This window comes from Phoenix dactylifera, chromosome 3 (assembly GCF_051530095.1).
Source record: "Phoenix dactylifera cultivar Ajwa chromosome 3, Ajwa_hap1_PhDact_Kaust_v1.1, whole genome shotgun sequence".
NCBI classification, from domain to species: Eukaryota; Viridiplantae; Streptophyta; class Magnoliopsida; order Arecales; family Arecaceae; genus Phoenix; species Phoenix dactylifera.
Genome location: NC_143192.1, coordinates 54,504,768 through 54,528,135, shown reverse-complemented (window position 1 = coordinate 54,528,135; position 23,368 = coordinate 54,504,768). Strand labels below are relative to the sequence as shown.

The following is a 23,368-nucleotide window of genomic DNA, read 5'->3' as shown; positions in this document are numbered from 1 at the left end:
AGTCTTCCCAACTCAGCTGCTCAATCTGAATTGAAATTAATTAATTCTTGATATGGGTTGGATTGAACTGAAGTAGTGAATAGGAAGTTAGGTATTTGAACCTATCAACAATAACTAATAGGGTTTCCACCATAACAAGGAAACCTAGCCAAACCTAACCCAAAAAAAAGGGAGAGAAAAATTTAGTGGCAACGTACGGGTACTTGAGTTAAAAGTTGAATAATGATTCAGCTTTCCAGTTCATGTTAGAGATTGGTAGTTTCACCTCCAGGTTGGATCTACGTAAGCCTTCACTGTGTATGACTCATGTTGCGCCTTCATATCAACTATTTCTTATATCCATTGTATGATTTAGCTCCTATATCATGTTATATCATACTTACAGTACATACAATTATTACCTTACCTCTGTTCACCTTTAACGTTTTCCTGTTCAATTATCTCTTAATGTCTTCTAAAGTAAATACTTGGAACTGGGCTGGATGCCTGGGCGTTGTCCCCATATAGGGTTGTTTGGATCTCTTAAGAGCCCTTAATTACTAGGAGAAGTCCTGAGTTTGAAACCCTGATGGGGACATTCCTTTTATCAAATGTTTGCGCCTATGTTTTATCATATTGTTGATGTTGTTATTTTAATTTTCGTCCTCCTTTTTTTTCTCCCTTTTGGTTATCTAAAACTTCCCACTCCCTTGCTTTTATTTTCATGAATCCTTAGCATGTGAGACATGAACCTTAGTGGAGAAAATTTGATGTATTCAATCGATATTACATTTATTGGCATAGGCAGTGCCCATGGCTGATCAAGAGAAACAGTGGGTGTCCCATGAAATGGTTTTCATTCATCAAGAGGAAGGAGTGCAATTAATTGTGATGGGTACTTCATGACACCAATGCATTGAAACAAGACTTCAATTTGGGATAAGTACTTCCTGACACACTGAAAGGTTCTGTGATTTGACATACCAAGGGTTTAGGTGTATGTGCAGTCCGTTAAATATTAGTCTGAAAATACCCTAAGTTCCCTGCATCGCCGTAAATGCTGTCCAGCTCCGGCAATGTCCGTTCAGACTATGAGGTCGGTCCCTCTCAAGGCCTACGAGTTTTGTCTCCCATAAAAATCTATTTTAGTAGGTCTTTGGAATATGCTGGAGATGAGCGTTAAACTGGAGCATTCTAGTATTTTAAGCGTTTCCATGATCAAGGAGACTTCCCATCTTCTATAGCTTGCAAATGGCGTCACAACCAACAAAAAGATCGCAATGAAATTTGAGAATGGAGATAGGACGTGCTTAAGCCCCCACAAAAGTGGGTTTAAGAATTTCCAAGTTGCAGAGCCAAAAGCCTTCTTCACAGCTCACATCAACCTGGAAGCCAAACTTTCACCAGGTCTTGGTCGAGATGGATACTTTTGACAAGTTCATGCGTCGGTGAATTGTCTTCTTGAATGCATGCATTGATGAGAGGCAGACTGAAGGAGACTGTGAGCTTCCCACAATGTGTTAGAAATCACTGTCCATAAAGAATGCAGCACCACAAGACTCTCGCAACTGAACTAGCTTGATAATGAGAGGAGAAGTACATATGAATCCACTAGTGGAAATGAGGGGAAAAAGCTAACAACCTTACTGTGATTGAATTTTATGATCCACCGGATTTTCTGGTGGTCGCTAGCATTCAAAACCTTCTGAGCGAAGAGACATATCGAAAGCTACGACTGCTACTTCCTTAAAGTTCTACTCTCAAAAAAACAAGCATGAGCTTCAGCAGCAATCAGTACTTTCCCTCGGTTGACTTCGACTTTGGCAGACATCATATAATTCGAGTTTGGAGCAAGGATTTTTTTTTTTTTCAGTAAAAGAGCGAAAGCCCAGTTTATTTATTTAGAATGGTAGATAGTGCGAGCAAGCATGCAATAATCCACGGCAACTCAAACTCCTACTCGACCTACGACCATGACACACCCGTAGGCGATGCAAAATAACACCAAACCAGAATATATCCCACACACGTAGAGAATATGGACTCCGCAGCTTGGACAAAGGAAACCCATGCATGCCCCAAGCACGCACAGACGCCGGCTTTGTTTCAGAAGGATCTGACATCCAACCCTTGACATGACTTCAAGAGAATAATCTATAACAACAGCGCAGGAGACCAGCTTAAAGATTGTTGGACGTAGGTGGCGCTTGTAGCCACGATGGTATAGTTTCTTTCATTTTCCACTTCTTATGTTCCTCTCCCTACTAAAAGAGAAAAGAAAACAGAGGTTCTTGTGAAGGATGATGGATGCTGGGGTCCTGTAAAGCATAGCGACAATATGCAAGAACTAGTATATAAATAGATTACTTTGATGAACATTAATTACCCCCTTTCCTAGGTTATGCAGGAATAGGCACAGGCTCAAAGATGGACCGCAGTTATATAAGAACCACTCAATCAAGGTTATAGGAATTACTACAATCTTCATCCTTGAATGAACTGATGAAGGCAGGAGAACTTTGATCATCTGGTTAAGCACATCCCACAATTATTCTTTAAAATGCTATGCTTTCATAGCCTTTATTGAGCCGAGCTTTCGAAAGTAGAACTTTTTGAAGTAGAGTTTTTTAAAATAGGACTTTTATAAAAAGCTATTTACTATTTATTAACTATATTTCTAAAGTGTTATAGTATGTTTGGTAAACAAAATGAGAAAGTACTTTTGGTATAACAAAATGATCATAAAGGATATTGCATAGTATTATACAATAGAGCATAATAAAATATAATATATATTAATACATAAATATATGATATAATATAATATTATTGTAATATAATATAATATTATTATAATATAGTAATATAATATTATATAATATAGCATAATAATATAATATAATTTGATATTATATAACATATCGATGTATTATTATATAATATAATATAATATTTATAGTATAATACAATAATAAACATATAAAATATTATAATTATTATCATTATATATTAATATTTTATTAATATAATATTTTTAGGAACTATTTTTTGGAAAATATATAGAGGCACACAATCATAAAGGCATCACAATCCATGATTAAAATTGCGGTATACCAACCACGCTGTTACAAAGAAAGATTAGGATTCCTTATTTTCTTTATTGGGACTCCTACAGATTTCTATAATATAAAAGTATATTTTTTATAATTATAATATTTTATTATCGATATTTTGGTCCAAAAGAAAAAAATATAAATCAAAACAGCTTTCCAACGCATGCTAAAAGTGTTTTTTCAAAAAAGCTCCATTTTGGAGCTTCTCCCAAGAAGCTAAAACAGCTTTCCGATTTTTTTACCAAACATTCATATTCCATCCAAAAGTATTTTGAGAGGATCAGAACGTACTTTCTGGCCTACCAAAATCTCTACTAAATGAAGCCCTAGTTTATTCAAAGCACCTAAATCCGAGCAAACGCCTCAAACCCCCGAGCATGCCACTATTTCCAACATTCATTGGCGTTGTCATGCCTTCTCATTTTTAACATGCCCAACCACTTTCTTTCGAGAAAAGGTTGAGCAAACTCGATCCCCACTTTCATTTAACATGCCCACCAACTTGTTTTTCTTTCCCTTCCCTTTTAATTTGTTTTCGCAGGGAGGATATTTAGCTAGCAGAATAGGGAATGGAAGTATATTCCAGAGAAGAATGAGATTGATCTCAAGACCACCGACAGATGCTACTGATTGTTATGATAGATCCAACAGAGTGCAGATATTGGATAATGGAACTGTCTCCACTTCTGGTGTCATCGGAGCAAATGCCTTGAGATAAAATGCTGAAGAACATAAACTACCTGTTACACTCATCCAACCTGTGATTCAACAAATCAGTTACAAATTACTGATTTCTATCCAACCATACACAACAACCGCGAAATGTAAAATCAGAAAAATTAAGAGAAATTTAGCAGAGCATCTACCACTTGCAAGAGTATTCCATGGATACACACCAATCCATGGATGCTGAAAACAATATAACTAATTCTTCCCCTAGAAAACTATTAACATACAAGAAACACAAATGCGAACGAATAAGCAATGGAGCTAGCGATGCAGCAACATGATTTCGATGGCCAATCTTTTATCGCCGACATTTTGTAGCACAGTTGAATTGGATGTTATGAGCCATGACAAGATGAGTGCCACTCCTAACCAGTAGTATAAACAAGATGGTGACGGTCAAATACCATCCTAACCAGGAAGCCTTCTTCTATTTCATGAGAAAATTGACATTCCTATGTATCTTAAGCCCACTCCAAATCCAGAGGCAGTCTGAGGGCTAAAAGGCCATCAAAGAATGGATGTGACTCGAACCGAGTGGTCAGCAGACCCAGTGATAAAGATGGGAAGTGTTGGGTGCCAATCCACACTTGTTATAGCAGCAGTATGGGGAAGTGTCCGTAGCCCACTCATATGGCCTTGCACCTAAACAAAAATGTTAATGCTATCAGTAACTACGGCAGCGTAACAGGAACAAAACTTACAGGGAAAAAAAGAGAGGGGGAGATGGGGAAAAAAGATATTTTGAAGAGAAGATGCTCACCTGGTATATGGGGGATCTAACTGAACCAGATGTCACCAACAACCTCCTGCCATTAGCATCCAGAGCTATCTCATGCCTACATATTTTCAAGCTCTCTGGATAGCAAAACCTATTTATACAAAGAACAGTTTAATTAATGGAAGCATTTACGCAATCTTTTGTGAACACATTGCTAAAACCATATGTCAAGGATGACTACTTACATAAGTATTCTATCATCTATCTTTTATCTTACTCTTGTTGAGTTTGTTAAAATAGTAAATAATATTAACTTTTATAGAATGCAATTCACCATAAACCCAGAAGCAAGGCTTCTAGCTCAAATATTCAGATGACCAGAACTTATTACTTCATCAGGTCAAATCAACTTGAAGACCTGATAGAATGATCCACATTCCAAGTTGACTCAGGTTTAAAAGTGGAAGGTCGTATACAGATGCATTGCAAAACAAAGTCAAGCCATCCAATTTAAAAAATCACCCAAATTCCAAGTTGACTCAGCCAGACTATCTCATCACAGCATCGTGCATTTCACATCAGGGGTCAACCCTGTTCAAAATGGAGAAAGGAGTCGAGCAGCCAAGTTTTTTTTAAAGAGATTAGGCACAGAAGTGCCTAACTATTCTCCATTAAGGTAATTAAAAAAAAAAAATAAGGGAAATTCAACAGAATTCAACAGCAGCTAATACAATAGATAAGCAAAAGCTTCCCTATATGAGCAGCTCCAACTTGATCCAACACAGGTGCTAGCAACTCTCTGGCTTTAAAATATCTTTCAATGTCTAATTTTTTCTTTGCAGTTAACATGACATACATGAGATGAAATGATATCAAGTGCATGATCTATCAGAAAGAAAAGGAAGGGGAAGGGGGCAGGATAGTAGGGCAGATGGTTCACATCAATTGCCACATGTAGTGACAGTGGCAACAGCTTTGGCAGCTTACTATGAAGTGTGGAATGTTATTAATCAGTGAGGAATTATACACGTGCTGTAGGAAAAGAAAAAGGGCGTTGCATCGGAGGCATCTGTACCTACTGCAGTCTCTCGACCAAAGAACCTGACCTTGATTCTGCAAGCTCCATTCAAATATCTGCAAAACATGCACTAGCTTATAATGTTTATAATATTATTGTGAAATATTAAGGAAACATGAATGGCAAGTAAAATTTGCTTAAAACCATGGAAATGCAAATTATCAACAATGGTTATCAGCACTAGACACACAAGGATTCAGAATAGAATAATCATTGGATCCATGTATTCCTTGAGGCTTCAAGACCATTCTTTAGCACACTGTATGCTTATCAGCTCATGTTTTGCAAAGGATGGGGTGAACAAGTTGCCAATAAATGTTATGCAAAACATGTCAAAAGATTTTTGGCAGTTAAAGGTGTCAAAATAGTGTACAGTCCAAAGCATAGAGTCAAAACAAGCCATGAAAGCAGATGCTTCAGCAAATAGTCCAATATGAAGTTCGTATTTTAGAAATAAAGATAGAAATGGTTCTTGCCTTTCCATCACAGCCTAAACTGAAGATGCTCGTCTCATCAGGTCCAAATAGCACTGAGCTCACAGCTGAATCATGGGCAGGCCATCCTGTGATTTGTAGGCCAGCAGACATGTCTTTGGCTAGTTAAGGTTCTCTAAATGGAGATGCATATCAAGGTTCACGTGTGAAACAAAAACATCATTAAAAATTTCGAAAAACAAGCTGCAACAACAACGGACTCTACATGTGCATAAAACGAGAAGCAGCATAGAGGGACCATAAATAAAGAAAACTCCTGAAAACAGCCCCATTCATTTTCTAAAATGCAACCTAGGTGAATATGACGCACAATTGAGGATACCGAACATGTGAATCATTCCATCAATTGCAGAGGCTGCTAAAATTTTTCCATTATGATTGAAGCAGAGTGAAGTGATTGCTGGTGGATCTTCACCAAGAGGAAGGACTGTCTTCATAAGAGAAAAAATAATTCAATTAATTAAAATGCTTCTAGTTAGACCACACTGAGCATAGCTTTTACAAAGTTCTTAAAGCAACACACCATGGCCTTCCATGTTTTCATATTCCATACAGTCAAAGAAGCGAATCCCACTTTGTCAAGTTTATTAGAGCCATGCCTATAACCATTAAATAAAGACATGTAAGCAGTTAGTTGCAACAAAAGGGAATCTAGACAGCAAAAATACAATATTAAACATTAACAATGATATTTACAGGAATTTTAGACGTGTGGATCATGACGAAGTGTCCTGATCATCAATTTGTATGTCCCACATTGCATTTTGATTATTCAACATAACTAAGTCAATCACACCCTCTCTCTACAGACCCACACAATCCATGTGTCTGTACAAAAATGTTTGAGCAAATCCCTATATGAATGTGTGTATGTTATAGCTTGGTGGTTCACAATTACCATTAAGATACAGCTTTGTTGTATCATAAAAAATCTGTTCAAGTAGTGATCAAGTGACGTATATGTTACGAGTCCATTTTATAGTATTTCATTTACAGGAACTTCAGAATTGTGGGTCATGGAGAATGGTCCTGATCATCAACTTGTATGTCCCACCATGCATTTTGATTACTGGCAATCATGCTCTAGAACTTAAAGCATCTCTCTCTCTCTCTCTACGCACATACACAATGCATGTATCTGTACAAAAATGTTTGCACAACTCCAGATTTCATAACTCCAGAGGAACTATGCTTCACTATTCCTCCCCAAAACAAACCTCCTATCTCTCCTATGGGTGCATATACAGATAAATTCACACATACAGACACATGCATAAGCGTACGTTCCAATGTTGGTAGACAAAAAAAAAAACTCGGGTAATCAAAATAACTGGAGTCTCGGTTTACAACAGTTTTTAATTATCTTGGATAACATTCCACATACACCAGTTCCATGTGATTTGCCCATGTATACAAGACATATCCAAATGTTACAGCTTGGAAAAACTGTGAGAAATAAGGGCGAAATAGTCTATCATTTGCCAGTATGTTCTACTCAACAATTTACTGAACATCAAAAGACATTTGACAGTTCCTCAAATAATTCTTGGTCAGAGTCTAAGGATGAAATAGATAAAGCAAATTCCCAATGGAAACAAGGTTGCTGATTAATTACCGTCTTGATGCAGCTGCAGAAACAAAAATTGGCTCCACAGGACTGCACTTTAAATCCAAGACACTGCAGCCAATAAAAAGTGACAAATATCTCATAAGTAAATTACTTCACCAGTTCACATCCTAAAGAAAAATATTTGATGTAACCTTGGAAACTCTGTTGTAGTGCTGAGATCACAGACAACTCTTTTTGCATCAACATTCCAAGCTTTGATGCCACCATCAGCTGTGCCTATGAGCAGCTATCAGCCAAACAAATGAATTTTTGCTGAATATTATCCAAAAAATGAATTCACAAATGTTTGAATGAATCATGTTAACAATCTACACTTGACCTACCAAACGGTCAGATCTGCATTCCCAATCAAGTGACATAATTTCGGCCCCACAATATATAGTAGCATTTCTGGATGTTGGGGTTGATGAGTCATATGTCCAGATCCTTCAACAGGTTTTCAGAAGACTGAATAAGAACACATAACTGAAAAGGCAGGAATCAGTAATCCATCTGACTCTAGTATACAAGCCTTATCTAGTGCATATTAACCTGACAGTCCCATCCATAGAAGCACTTGCAACATTGATTCCAGAAGCAGAAAATCTACACCTGGAAATTGGACTAGTGTGCCCTAAGAATGTTTCCTGTGAAAAAAAGAATTTATTATCCCACTTCTATAATTAGTAAAAGAATTCAAAATAAAAAACTCGCAGATATATATAATAAACTTGTACCATGACACAGATAATAAAAACCATACTCATAAGATTAACAAGAGTTGCATAAAAAATGATACCAGAATGTCTGAATTAATAACTCACCTGAAAATCCACTTTAATTTCAGGGAACTCTTCTTCTCTCAGCATGTCTCGTCTGCTTGCTGCAGCATATTTGCAACATACAGATAAATAATTGAACACTGCCTTCGCTTGAAAGAACATATTACTAAGAATAGCTTCTGCTTCATAAAATATATATTGCAAGCACTCGCCAATTCAGACTTTTAAAATGGATAAACTATGAATGTTTTGCATAGACCCATTGAAATCATATGAACAATCACAAAACAAGAAAGTATTTTGGGGTGCACAGTGGTTATAGAAATTAAGACTGCAAGCACACAAAAATATTGGAGAAAATAGCAAAAGAAGAAAGAGAGAAGAAGATCAAAAGCAAATAATACATAATGGAGAGAATCCAAAGCATTAAAATTGTGATGGTTAAAGAGAAGCCAAAATTCTCATGTTAATCAGAATAGACCAACTATTCTAAAATCAGAGGACTGTAACAGCACTTTTCAGTCATGTCAGATTCTTAATATTTATCATAACATTAGATCAAAGCATGCATCAGATTTTCTTCTTCCAAGTATATACTATTAGAAGGTTAAGAAGAGCATGCTGTTATGACTGAGAGGTTCCATATTAAATGTAAAAATGTTCCTATTCATGTGTGTGTATAACTATTGAGTGCTCAGGTGGATTGGGAAATTCAGTCCACACACCTTCAAAATCAATGATGGCCTATCCAAATTCAAAATCCAAAATACTGAACATGATCCAAAATGCATAGAAACCAAAGTTCATATATTTTGGTGGTCTCTAACCTATACATCATATTGGTACAAAAGGGAACGGTATTAAGGGCGCTCATGCAATAAAATATATGATAGGGCATATAACTTGAAAATCCACTTCATGGATCATGATGTACACATCTTAAAACATGGAATAGATTTAAATTCACCAGGCTTTGATGATTAGATCATAGTAAAGCATAGTATCATGTTATTTAATCCGTCTATTTTGACACCTCCATGATTAGGTCAAAGACCACCAAACATAAACATTTTGATTTCTAAGCCCTTTTTATAATGTAGATCATGTTCAATGGTTTAGACCTTAAAATTGGATGACCTATCATTCACTTTGAAGGTGAGTGGACCAATTACCCAATCCACCCAAGCATGCAACGTCATATGTATATGTGTGTGTATAGAGAGAGAGAGATGGATTGTGCTACTTTTAAGAGGAGAGATTATCTACTCTTTCAAGTCCAAAACTAACAATAGGGCACCCAAATCAAAGATCCACACAGTTGACCATGATCTAAACTGCTAAAAATACCAAAAACTACAAATCATATATTTTGGTGATCTCTAACCCATGCATCAAGTGGGTGCAAGATGTATGGTTAAAATGATATAAAGACCATGTTTCACTATGAACTAAACATTAAAATCTATTAATTTTTCAATCTATAGATGTTTAAACATGTATAGATCATGATCAATAAGGTAGATTCTCAACTTAGATGCTTTATCGTGTATCTTAGCATATTAGTAAAATGAAAACCGTCCATTTTTGTCCATGTAATGCAATTTAAAACAACCAAACATGTGATTTTTGGTTTGTAAACATTTCTAGTAGTATAGATCTGATTAACAAAGTGGATCTTTAATTTCGATGCCCAATAATTGATTTGGACTAAAAAGAAGTAGATATCCTTCCTCTATGTATTGTCAAGGTGGATGGGTGTTCCCTAGTCAGAGGAACCTAACAACCTGGGCACCACCTAGGTGCCCAAGCAAATTGCCTAGTGGCTTAGCTAGTTCATTTTCTAAAAGGGCAAACAAAACATAGTAGGGGTGGAACCTTACTCCGCCCCCTCGGGTTTTACCCAACCCTAATGGGGCAGGTTTTACCCGACCCACAACGAAACCGAGGAGGATGTGGGTAACGGTAAAACTCGTCCCGAACTTGACCTGGATATATATAACTCTTTATAAATCGCCTCCTTTGTTCTAGTCACCCCATAGGTGAGAAAGATTAAACACATGAAAGGTTATATGCCATGATAATTCGTTGTTCGTTTTTTTAATTGATCGCTTTTCTTAGTTTAAGCCTTTGTTATGTTTCTATTATTATTGAAAATTTGGTTTGTTATCTCTTCGACTTTTATTTTGTTTAGTGTTATGTCAAGTACTAAGATTTATTTTTATATTCTTTTTTATTTGTTGATTTGTATGCAAAAAAAATTGCAGCTTTACCTGACACGATCCGTCCAACCTGCCCCATCTAACTCTACCCACCCCACCCCAAGACGAGAATAGGATAGGTATGAGCAATGGACTACCCAACCTGCTGCCATCCCTATATAAAAAACCAACTATAACATAATCGCCCCCATTTTTCTTTAAATCATACATATAAAAAAAATCAGATTCACCATTATAGCAAAATACATTAAGAATAACCAAAACAATAGCATGAATTCATCACATGTCAGCCAGCCAAGTCAAAAACAGGATAACAAATTACATTATTATAAGCTAAATCTCACAAGTAAAAACTATGACAAGTTTAATAAAAGTAAATCTCGTAAGTCATAAAAAATACTGCATTTGTATTTGAAAAGAAAAAAAGCTTTGACTAGGAGAAAATAAAGAAAAGTAGAAAAGGACAAAAGTATGGATGAAGGGGAAAAGAAAAGAGAAAATAGGAAGAAAAAAGATCATCCAAATAAGAAGGGAAAAAGGAAGAGTAACGTGAGGAGAAAAACTAATACGAAACATAAGCTATGTTACATGGACACTCGCATCCAACTCCAAACTTCCATGTCAGATACAAGTATCTAACAATTAGATACTTGTAAAGTTTCTTAGGATGCCACCTTTAAAGATTGGCAGAGAGCTAAACCCTCCCAACAATGAGTTTGGCCCCCCATTTTAACATTAGGAGTATTTGTTATTTTTAGAGATTGGTCAAGGATATAGGTACTAAAATAACTTCACAAAATATTTTTTTATATCATTAAGTTAATTAGGAAGTTTGAATGAGAAACATATATACTGGAATACCTTAACAAACAATATATTGTTAATATATTTTTAATATTTAGACAATATTTAAAGATACAAAAAATATATGGTTTAATTTAATTAAATTTCATCTTACCAATCCCCATATTTTAGTTTTTTTCTCTACCAAGTAAGATTTTTGGATATACATCCGAATCCAACACTTATATTAGTGTCCATGCAACACCGAAGGCATGAAAAATTTAAATTATAAAAAAAAGTTAGGGGCTCCGGACTAAAAATAATTGCTGATAGCCTCCTAGAGGTCTGTTGGGCTCCACGAGAACCTTTGGTCTACATATGGTGCACAAACAAATGGGTAGATGATAACTGGTAAAGGGCTAATTATTTGCCCTAGCATCGAGAGATGAGGGAGGTATTGGGTTGGAGAGATAGGAGAAGCAATGAGCAAATTGAAAACAAATCTTAAATCATGTTAATTTCACTGCTAGTTTAACTAAAATAAGTTTATTTCGCTCACAAAAGAAAGTACAAACTTAAAAAATGGAGGCCTATTCCTTGAGATTTCCTTCTACCAAAGTAGTATCAAAAACTCTAGAACTTTCGCTCGGAGGCGGTCTTTCGCTCTGAGGCGCTCGTACAGTTCGTAACGGCTAGTTGATCGGAGGTGGTGGGAGGTTCTACAGTGCGCTTCCAGCATTGGAGAAGAAGCTCCGGTGGCCTGGGCTACAGCCAAGTTCTTTTGCTTTTGCTCTGAGGTGGTCCTTCAATCTGAGGCGCTTGTAATAGCTCCTAACAGCTAGTCGATCGGAGGGGTGGGAGAGCCTACAATGCTCGACTGGCATTGGAGCGACCGACGTCGGAGTAGAAGACAGGCAGTCTGCGTTGCGACCAAGTACGTTCGCTATCTCTCTTACTGCTTGTTTGCTCTGAGGTGGTCGTCCTGGGCTTGTGCTCGGTGGCAATGGAGAAGGTGGAAGACAGGAAGATGAAGGGGAGTGGCCCTGGTGGCGGAAACAGGGGTCGACCAGCACGAGGGGTGGAGTCGGGCAGCAGGGCGAAGGCCGGGGGCTGGGTGATGCACACAATCTCGCCGGCGGAGGTGGAGCATCTTTGGCAATGTTTCACTGTGGTGCTCGATTTGCCTGAGGCACCCATCAAGGCTTCGCGGCGGGAATGGGAGGATCGTGCTATGGCAGTGCGCAGCCTTGGCCGCCACATGCCGATAGATTGGATCGTCCGGGACGTCGCCGCCCGGGGTAAGTTGGAGGCGGTGGTGGCGGTGCCTTTGGCTAATGACATCGCCCTCCGGTTCTGTACCACCGCCGATTGCGACCGTGCTCTTGCCGGCGGCCTGTGGGTGGTGGTGGGCCAGCAATTGGCAATAGAGCCATGGAGGCCGGACTTCGTGCCGGGCATCGACGCCGTGAAGACAGCGGCGGTATGGATCAGGCTCCCACGGTTGCCGGTGGAGTACTAGTCCAGGAAAACCCTTTTACGGATTGCAGCGAACGCGGGTCGGCCTCTTGCCGTCGACGGATTCACCGAGCAACAGAGGGTAATGGGTTTTGCCCAGGCAAAGGTGGCCATCGACGCCACCGCACCGTTGCTGCCCGGCGTCCAGATCAGAGGCCAGACGAGAGCGTGCTGGAAGCCCTTCGTCTACGAGGAGGTGCCAGAGTTCTACTTCGGCTGCGGGCGGATCGAGCATCTAGAAGCTTGCTGCAGGTTTCCAACGTCGATGCAGGCGGGGAAGGGAGGTTCCAGCAGGGGACTTCAGGCTAGTTAGAGGGGAGGTGGATGGTGCGCCTAGGGATCTGGACTCGAGCTCTGGGGAGGAGTGCCGGCGGCCGATGTTTGGCCCTTGGCTGGCGGCCATGAGGCTTCGGCCGCCGCCTGCTGCGACAGGGCCACCGCGGCCGAGGAAGATCGAGTCACCCGAGTCGTCGTCCTCCGCACCTCAGCCCCCTCCCACCTAACTGATTTCGCCTGATTTGCCCCCGAACTCCAACGACTGGCAGAAACGGACGAAGGTGGTGCGTTGGCGATCACCCCCAAGGGTCCAGTCGGCTGGCAAGGGAGGTAGTTCGGGATCGGGTTTGATCTCAATGCTGGGACGGCACCGGGCCGAGTCGAGTTTCGACCTGTTGGCTGCCCTGGTCGACTCAGTGGGTGATGCGGGCGATGTCGGGCCGGCCGGGGTTCGAGCCGGCCCAAAGATTAAATGCTTGACTTGGGGTTGGGCCCATCCTTTAACATGCCCAAAAGCCCAAAGTCTAAGCCCGTGGTGGGTGGGTTGGACCTGGTCGTGGTGGGCCGGCTCGGGGGCGTGGAGCGGGCCTTCAGCGCGGTTAGCCCGGGATCGAGCCCTGTATGGAGTCCTGGAGCAGCAATGCTTCCGAAGTCAGATGATGACGGCCCGGTATGGCCCGACAAAGAAGGGTAGGGCTACTCGGAGCAGTCAGAGATGCTTCTTCATTTAGCGAGAGATTTGTAGGTATGTGCCCCGTGTCTTGGCTAACTTCAGGTGGTTGATCGGTGATGGGCGTAGCGCGGACGTGTTGGAGGACTCATGGGTGGATTCAATCCCAGTGGAACTCTGGCCGACCATGGTTAATGCCGAGGTCGTGGGTGAAGTTCGGGTGTGCGACCTCCGGCCAGAGGGGGCGGGGTGGGATACTCACCACGTCAGCCTGCTATATGGGGATCACCTCGCGGAGAGGGTACGGTCAATTCCCGTGCCAGGAAGGACTAGTCCTGATGTGATAGTTTGGGGCATGTCATCCAGTTATAGAGCTAGAGTGGACGACCTTTACCATGCTCTTCAAGGGGAGAAGCGTCGAGGGGTGGACTGTCCCTAGGTTTGGAGGTTTGATCTCCAACCGAGGGTGGCCCTGTTCCTCTAAAAGATGGCGTGGGGCCGGTTGCCGACGAGATCGGTGTTGTTCGGGCGGGGCTGGGCATCCAGGCCCAATGCCCTGATTGCTAGGTTGATGAGATAGTGGATCATGCTCTATTCCAGTGTGAGCGTGCCAGGAGGGTCTGGAGGCTCAACTCTCGCCAGATGTGCGAAGCGGGTCTAATTCCTTCTTGTTGGCTCTTAGGCAATGGGCTTTTGCCCCTCATTCTCGGCAGGCAGCCGTTAAGGTTACCTATATTGTTTATCAAATCTGGTTGGCCAAGAATGCCTAAACCTTTGGTAAGAGATGTCCTCCCCCCGTTTCATCGTGGAGTGGACACTGGTTCAAGCATCTGAGATTGTCCAAGTTGTTCGATCGGATAGACCCTTGATAGCTCGGGGCACCTGGGGCTCTTTTTCTGCTGCTGCAGTGCCTCGAAGGGTGTTTATCACCTGAGAGCCCCCACTCCCGAGTTTCTCAAGGTTAATTTCGACGAATGTGTGTTGGAGAGCAGTAGGAGGAGAGGTGCGGCCTTCGTCATCAAGAGCCCAGACTCTAGAGCAGTTGCAGCTGGTGGGCGCCAGATTTTCGAGGTCTTGATCCTAGAGGCTGAGCTGAGGGCAGCCTGGTTTGGGCTGGGCCATGCACGACGCATCCTGGTGGTTAGAGCAATCCTCCTTGAGGGGGACTCGGCTACAGTGATTAGCTGGATTATGGGGAGCACTGGCAGTGTACATGGGTGCCATCCCTTGTTACGCGACATATGGGATATAGTCAATGGTGTGGAGTTCCAGGCCAAGGATGTCTTTAGAGAGGCTAATGGGGTCGCGGACTGCGTGGCCTCGTATGTAGCCGATCACTCTGGGTGCACCATATAAAGTGGGGAGAGGAAGTTGCCTATGGCACTTCGTGTTTGCTGTTTTTTGATTTTGTTAGATGCATTCATACTAGATCTGTATGAATCATCCGGTTCAGCAAAAAAAAAGTGGAGTGTGCATGTCCTTAGTATAACTGCATAAGAGTACCTAGCCAATCACTACCAAGGTACCTCGACACCACAACACTTGCAATGGACAATTAAGAACTTTAAGATGTGCTATATTATTAAAAAAATTAAAAAAAAAGGGAAAAAAAAGACAATCTCAAGGGTTTCAAATGTATGGTCTCTCAAACTAGACAAAGGGTATAGACAGGTTTTATGCTTAACCCAACTAAATTATGCACCAATCAGTTCATTCGATAACCAATTTATATTGGTCTAAGATTCACTAGCTATAGAAACTTCAGAAAGGCTTGTTTGAAAATTAAGAAGTTGATTAAAAAACAAGATTCTCAATTTTGACTTCCAGAAACAGTCATATGTAGCATAAAATATTGACAAAGGAACCAAATGCTACCCATTAAAGCTCAATATTGTATTGAAAATACTGCATGAGAACACTACTACCTTTCCTAGTTGTGATTTTTGACCATTGAACTAGCGTAAACATAACAAGGTCAAAGAAGAGGATATCTATGAAAGACAGAAATAAATGGTGTATCATTTCTACATATACAATTTTCTTTATATCAAGGATTAATGGATCATGCATCAGGCTTGAGTTGGCACTCTGCCAATCAAGGGACAATATTATGTGAATAACATGCCATACTGTGCCACCGCTTGGCATGCATCGGGAAAGAAAGATGTAGCAACCCAAAACAAGATACACAGATGACATGTTAAAGTATACAATTTGTTCGATTATTTTTCAACATATTATTTTTTTTTAATTCATAACAGAAGTTGATAAACATGTTCCAAGCAATTAGTCCCAGTAGTTTGTGATTCAGATTAACAACATCCAATATTGCTAAGGCAAGAAGAGAGAGAGTTCAGTTCTCAATTTTAAAATATTTTTTTAAAAAAAATAGGTTCTACAGAAATGTATTTCACCAGAAAATCGATTATGCTCCTACTACTTGTTACAGAATTTCAGGCGTTAAAGTGTCGATCTCAAATGGTGAAAATAAGAAGGGGCGTGCTATATCCAAAATGTACAACATTTATAAAATATAGTAAAGGCTTCTCTCAATCAGATCTCACACACAAAGTCCAAACACAGGCTTGGAAACTGTGAGTCTAGCCCTCTCTCTCCATTTCGACTATTTCCCCCTCTTTTTCCCATTCTTGTGCATAGCACATTCCTTTTGCTTGTAAGAGCCATTAGATTAAGATCTAATGGCTGGAAAAAGGGAGATGGTTTCATGTTCCCTAAGCCCCTCCCACTCCCATTTCCCTGAATCCCACATTATTTCCGATCTATCTTGATCTCTCAGCTCTCAAGCAAGGGCACTTCACCTAAACCTGACCCAAAAATGCCTCATTTCCAATCTTATGTCATAGGCTCTCCAGCTCAACACCATCTCGACTCTTGACCAAGTACCCGTTCTCCCAACTCCCAACCCCTGATGACTCAACACCTCACCTCTGGCCTTCCTCTCCTATGGCTTGCAATTGCGTTGGCTCAGCCACACTGCTGTCAATTTGCCAACATCACCTCAATTGAATCATCTAGGATCTCACCCCAAAAGTCTGGACAATGACATAACCCCTCTTTATATTATTCTATAGGTTGAGGCTCAAATGTGGATCAGACACCTTCTTCCTGTGTTTTATTCGACTATGAGACAACAGCGCTCTCTTCCTCTCACTAGGGCTCAACAGCACCACATGAACCCTAGGGTATTTTGAGCTTGATCAAGCCCAGCTCGAGCTAGTTCAATATCTACTAAGCTTGGCCTTTTCTAACTCATCTAGAGCTCAAGCTGTGCGCATCTTGTTTTCAAGCCAAGCTAAGCTGGGCCCAGCTAGTCTGCATCAGCTCATTTACAACCTCATGTATGGACAACTAGTTCTAAAGAAAAGGATAAATATGTGGGCACTTCAAGAGATTGTTAAGATGATCACTCAGAATAAAAATGGTGTTTCTTTCATCTTTCACACGCCTAGGAAACGTCTACAACCTCAAGTTTGCTTCCCTGTTCCCACAGTAAACTTTCTCTTGCACCTGCCACTGACACCGGTAAGTAAGATTATGCAATCCACCATAACAACTCCACCGAAAATTGACCCCTGCACAATCAAATTTCCTGCATTGAATATTTAAGTGACAAAATCTCCTGAGATACATTGACCATAAAAAAGAAGATACTGTTGTACCAGAAATAAAATTTCCATTTCGTATGGTTTCTATCTTTCAACGCAAGAAAAGGAAGCATGCACAATATCCACATGATATATCTTACAGTACAAAAAATAAACAACTTTTTGTTCAGATGCCTCATATCTACATGACAGTAATTTAAATTTAAAACAGAGCGATTCATCATCTGTCTCGTCTTATAATTATTCCATTCAAATGTCATGCATAAAGAGCTAATAAAATATGAAGATAAATCAGCATTGAATAATCCAAAAAGAACTAAAGAGACAGTGCTATAAGAATCCACAGTGATGATAAGAACAATGAGGAATAAAGTTCAACCTGCCTGTGATATCTGAAGATCATCCCTAGCTTCATCATTTCCAAAAGGAGGTTGACTTAGGGAACATGAACCAAGTTCACACTTGGATTCCTGCGGAACACTGGAGGAACCTGAAGAATCCACATTATTTGGTCCTAATATCCTTTCTCCTAGATGAGAAGGAACAGTGGCATTGGCCTCACTGAAATCCTTTATTCGAGGATTTCCACCATTATCCTTTGATGAATTCTCGCTAGACAGATCGCTTATTGAGCTGGTATCTTGAAGCATGGAAGAATCCTGTGCTGCTGGTGACATGCTGAGTGCAAAAAAAAAACAACACTGTTCTAACCAGAAAGATGTTGGCAAGAAATAAATAATGCCCATATGTGCTTTGTAGAACACCTAGGTAAAGCTAGTTGTAGTTATAGCACATTGACATTTAGAGGCTCTTTGGTTGCCTGCAGCCGGGCCTCAGTTGCTGCAACCTAGTTGCAGATGGATCGATGCTGTTTGGTTGCCTATAACTGAGTGCAATTGCAGGCAACTAAGTTGCATCCTAAGGGACCTTTGTTGCAACAAGAGATGCAGCCAAAAATGGCTGCAAACTAAGATGTAGGTTCTAGTTGCAGCCTTATAGGGCTATCATCATCTCCCTCTCTTTCCAATAATTATATGATAATAATATTACTATGATTATTGCAATAATACAAAATTAGTGTGGTATTATCACAATTCCTATTAAAATATTTCTTATGTTATAAATAATAAATATTATAACATCATAAAGCAATATGATAATATTATATACAATTATCTTTTAATATAATAATATACTTGTGATGTGAAGATATATAAATATAATTATTGTTACAAAAATATGGCAATAATCATTATATAATATAGTTATTGGTCATATTAGTTAATCATTAAAACAAAACAATATTATGACTATATGAATTGATATTACCATATTTTAATAACATATTATATTATAGTATACTATAATTAATATAGCATATAATAATATTATTATAATAATATAATATGATATAAGAGATAATATCAGCAGAGATAATCTTAACATGTCAGTTGCAAGGTGATCACACCCTCTTCATATTAAATAACCAAAAACAGGATTAAAGTTGTAGTTTTCATATGCAAGCTAGCCAAAAAAAAGACACTTGCAAATAAAAATGCAGTATTTCTAGTTGCAGCTGCACTACTTCTGCAGACTAGAAGTGCAGGCAACCAAATTGCCCCTTAGTTGGATGCAGATGATCAACAAAAAAATGTTTGAACTATAAGGAAAATAGTGACACGAGATCTCCAAAAACTTGCATAACTTTCCATGTGAAATAAGTAGGCAATAGGTTCAGGCCAAAAAACGCATATGCTTGAATCGCTGTGAAATAAGATCAATCACATAAATTTGCAGAGATGGACAATTTAGAGGTTAAATGACCCTGCATAAGATCTTGTGCCGATCGCACTGCACAAACAAACAAGCACATAGCCTTGTATGAAAATCGTAAGAAACAAAAATCCGAAAAATAACATACTTACTTTCTCAAGCGGAATATCTCGGCCTCTTTGGTCTCTAACAGTGCCTGGAGTTGTGACAGCTTATGATTAAGTTGCTTTATGTCATTTTTAAGGTGCTTGACGGCATTCTTCTCTGTGCTGATCTTTAACAAAGCAGGGATGCTTAATATGATTAAGGAAAAGATTATAAAAGATTGGAAAGAAGGTATTCAACAAAGACAGATAAACAATGAACAGTAAGAAAGAAAGTATTCAAATGAACGGTACTGCAATGTAAGTACTCTGAGATTAGCAGCCTCGTGGCAAATGTGAAGAATTTCTGGCTTTGTATTAACAACTAATCAGAAAACAGAATATGCATATTCCTAGCAATAAAGAACTGCTTCCACATCACCATAAGTAGTCACTAACAATCAGGCCAGAAATATTTATTCTACTAGCACAAGTGGACAAATGTTCATAATAATAGATAAATATTTATCTGAGGATATGAGTACCATTGAAGATCTCGCTTAAAAAGTTCCGGAAGGAGAGAAGCAAGGCATCAAACCATTCCTTTGAAAAGTATACATAGAACTGAGGATCCAGGTTTGGGTTCTTAATATACGGAATAGCTGCAAGGCATGATCTTAAGGATAATAATAGAGAGCTTGATAAACAGAGGGGGGAAAAAGAAAAGGAATACTGTGACCCACCAAACCATGGCATCCAATCTTCACGCTTTTGCAGCAAATAATTGCCATTTGCCCCCAAGAATTCGACTACTTTGTCTTGTCTTCCAGATTGTAAAGCATGAACAATATAGTACCGTAAAATTGACACTTCCAGTTTTGACAATGTAGAAATAAGTAGCACCTCCGAAGATGAAGAGAAACATTGCTTAAAGAAATTCAGAAGACTAATTAATTTGTCCGCTTGATATTTCGGTATATACACTGAGAAGATTAAATCCAAGATTTTATCAACTTGAAAGCTTCTACCAATATCAGTAGACAGCTCTGTTTCAAAAGTTTGTAGCGTATTTGTAAAACCTCTGAAGATAAGAAACTCCCTCAGAAGTTCTTCAGCATACTGCATGTTCTCCATCATAACACTGTGATCTCTGCAAACACTGGAGATGCTATGGCTTTAGGATGTACTCGAAAAACTACATTCAATATCTCAAAACAGCAGAGCAGGAGAAACCAACAAGTGAAAATAACATCATCAGACACAGTTTTTTGGTCAGTGAATAAATTTAATGTGTTTTTAAAGAAGTATTGATTCGCAGACTTCGCCGTAAACTAATAAGGTTCAAAACAAAGAAAAACACTTGGAGAAGAATCCATCAGATACAATCATTGCGAAACATTGCTACAAAAATGATGCGGTTCTCAAATTGAACTTTAAAGATGTTTCATCTATAAACAAGACCATATTTACCAAGTCTAAGCTTAGAACCTTTGATGGAATAAATATGAAGTAGACTTCATAGTTTTCTTTATATATATATATATATTGTTTTACATTTTTTATAACTGAAAGCAAGAACACATGATCTGCTACTCCTGTTAAAAAAATAGGCATCTAAGCCTATCCACCATATTTTTAGCCTCGTGCAATATATGTTTAGTACTGAGTTATTACTTTGCTAATTCACAATAAACTTCCACATTTATCTGAATCCATAGACGAGATTACTCAATTAAGCATAATGATTCTTAAACGATAAGTAGATGGCTCCTAGGTCGAATGCCAAGACTTGAGCCACTTCACAACCTTGTAAGCACTACTAATCATCCTTCGTGGGTATTTCCTTGCATCTCACTAAGTCATCAACCGAAAAATAAAAACAAGTCAATCTTCTTTCTGCCCCCCTCATTTCGAAGTGGCATTGAGGTCTTGATTCAACACCAGATCAAGAGACCCTAGAAGGCTTTGGCATTATCCCTAGCGCACCATCCCACAAAGACTATTTATAACTCCCTGGAACGTTCCGATTTAGATCAAATGCTCCAAGAAACGATCTCCAACGAAATGTTCCAGTGTAAAAATAATAATAATAACATGTAGAAATTATTTTGGACAAATAAATTATCTTCGTATAGTCTAAACCACGAATTCACATCGTAATTATATTACATTGAAAAACAATCACTCGATAGACTAATAAGGCACTCCCCTTCGATCTAGAACAATTTAGAAGGTAACTGAGGGATGAAAATTAAATTAAAAAGAAGAAAAAGAAAACCTATCTCCAAGAAAAGAAGGGTTTGGGAATTCGGAAGTCATCGAGGACTGACCTTGAGACGCTTTCACTGCTGAGAAACTGGAAGCCTCGGAAACCCTAGTCCTTGAGATCGACGGGGGCTTTGGCTGGAACGAGAGAGCGGGCAATGGAAACTGGATGCCTCTGAAATGCCGAAGTCATACGCTGCCGGAGTGGACTGTGGGCCCGTACAAATGGGCCGATAGCGACGACCGCTCCAGCCCAAGTAGAATTCAGGCGGAGAAGGGATGCGCCTACGAGAATACACCCGGCCCGTAGGGACCTGGGCCGAAATTATTAATTATTAAAGTTAAATGAAATTATATTTATTAGTTGCACATCAATCAAAATACTATATAATAATAATAACATATTTTTCTCCTTTTCATCTCAACTACAGCCTTATGAACCTCAAGTTTATCGACTGTAACCATCCATTAGCTTGCTTTGTCTTGTTTAGACTAGTTTTAAGTGATGCCTAGGACTAGTAACACTCCCCAAACAGCCAAACTCTATTTGAAATTAACCGAGTTGGTGCCAACAACCTACAAAGCTAAGGAGGTTGTTTATGAGGATTAATAAAGACCTGACAGTAGCTTGTGAGGACTGATAGGCGAAGACTGCCGGTGGCAGTGAGGACTTATAGGAGGTGAAAAGAGTGGAGACTACATGGATTTTGCAGAGGGAGGAGACAAGGAGGTGAGAGTAAAAAGTAAAGAGGTGGTAGTAATTGACTGATGATGACATCAATAAGAGACGGGCAGCAGAGGTGGTGGAGGTTGGCTCGATAAGGAAAGGGTGAAAAAAAACAGCAGTGGAAGTAGGGTAGACAATCACAAAATGCGGTCATGGCGGGTGATTGTGCTGGCAACTGGCAAGATTTGAGAAAGAGGAGGGGGTAATGGTTTGTGATAACATTCTTTTCTCCTTCCATACATAAAAGGGAGTCAATCATTGGGTTATATCCAATGATTGACTTATATTACATTATCCAATGATTGACTATATTGCATTATCTAATGATTGACTTTACATTACCTTATGTGTGTATGATAACAAATCTAATTCTAGACCTTAATAAAAAACAAAATTGATCAAGCCTCCAACTTCATTTCCAGTTTATATATTGGGAGAACCTTTCTCAGCATAAAAACAGTCATCAATATCTTGATTTCAGCTTGAGCCATGTTGGAGTTTAGAGTGCATACCTCCTGTAATTTATCAAAACATGGTAATTAATAATTACAACCTATAAGAAGAATATTCATAAAACTCTCTATTGATATCATAATTTACAGAAAAGGAAAATCACGAACTGGTTTAGATAGAACAAACTCACATTATGATTCCATTCCTAAAGGAAAATAAGTAAATTACATTGTACTAAATCTTCAACTGCGCCACCAAGATGGTAGCCTAGTGATAAGAGGACGATAATTCCGCCCAAATTGTCCGGATTCAAAATGCGTAGGCGTCAATTAAATTAGAGGACCGGATGCCCCACACCCGGATGGCTTGTTGGCGGTTATGCTTTTCTTCCACTTGTACCAAGGTGGCGCTGGGGTGACGTACCCACACGTGAGGCAGTGAGCCCACAGATCGGGGAAGGCATGCGAAACCTGCGA

The 23,368-nt window shown here is 39.4% G+C and overlaps 1 protein-coding gene across 5 annotated transcripts; it reads right to left on the bottom strand.

Moving 5' to 3' along the window:
• Window positions 1–3,789: 3,789 nt before the first annotated feature.
• Window positions 3,790–21,938, bottom strand: LOC103716260 (uncharacterized). 5 transcript variants are annotated; one of them, XM_008804190.5, is made up of 16 exons: window positions 21,778–21,938; window positions 20,191–20,606; window positions 19,987–20,109; window positions 19,517–19,658; window positions 17,971–18,269; window positions 8,545–8,603; window positions 8,273–8,367; window positions 8,065–8,167; window positions 7,873–7,967; window positions 7,727–7,789; window positions 6,635–6,710; window positions 6,434–6,542; window positions 6,094–6,206; window positions 5,615–5,673; window positions 4,582–4,690; window positions 3,790–4,463 (listed from the first exon to the last, which is right to left on the bottom strand). In XM_008804190.5, the coding sequence occupies exons 2-16, from the start codon at window positions 20,582–20,584 to the stop codon at window positions 4,329–4,331; spliced, it is 1,974 nt and encodes a 657-aa protein (XP_008802412.3). In that variant the 5' UTR covers window positions 20,585–20,606; window positions 21,778–21,938; the 3' UTR covers window positions 3,790–4,328. The 5 variants fall into 5 exon arrangements, 4 of the variants coding, with proteins under 4 accessions (XP_008802412.3, XP_008802411.4, XP_088575280.1 ...); XR_605491.6 differs by having other exon boundaries at window positions 6,434–6,538; window positions 19,987–20,606; XM_008804189.5 differs by having other exon boundaries at window positions 19,987–20,606.
• Between the last annotated feature and the right edge of the window lie 1,430 nt (window positions 21,939–23,368).

Bases quoted from the DNA above. Each gene is read 5' to 3' on its own strand.
- LOC103716260 (XM_008804189.5), bottom strand. From the start codon at position 20,584: ATGATGGAGAACATGCAGTATGCTGAAGAACTTCTGAGGGAGTTTCTT. The intron at 18,270-19,516 runs GTAAGTATGTTA...TTTTGCACTCAG, and splicing joins GAGATATTCCGCTTGAGAAA to CATGTCACCAGCAGCACAGG. The intron at 8,368-8,544 runs GTGAGTTATTAA...TTTTTTTCACAG, and splicing joins AAATTAAAGTGGATTTTCAG to GAAACATTCTTAGGGCACAC.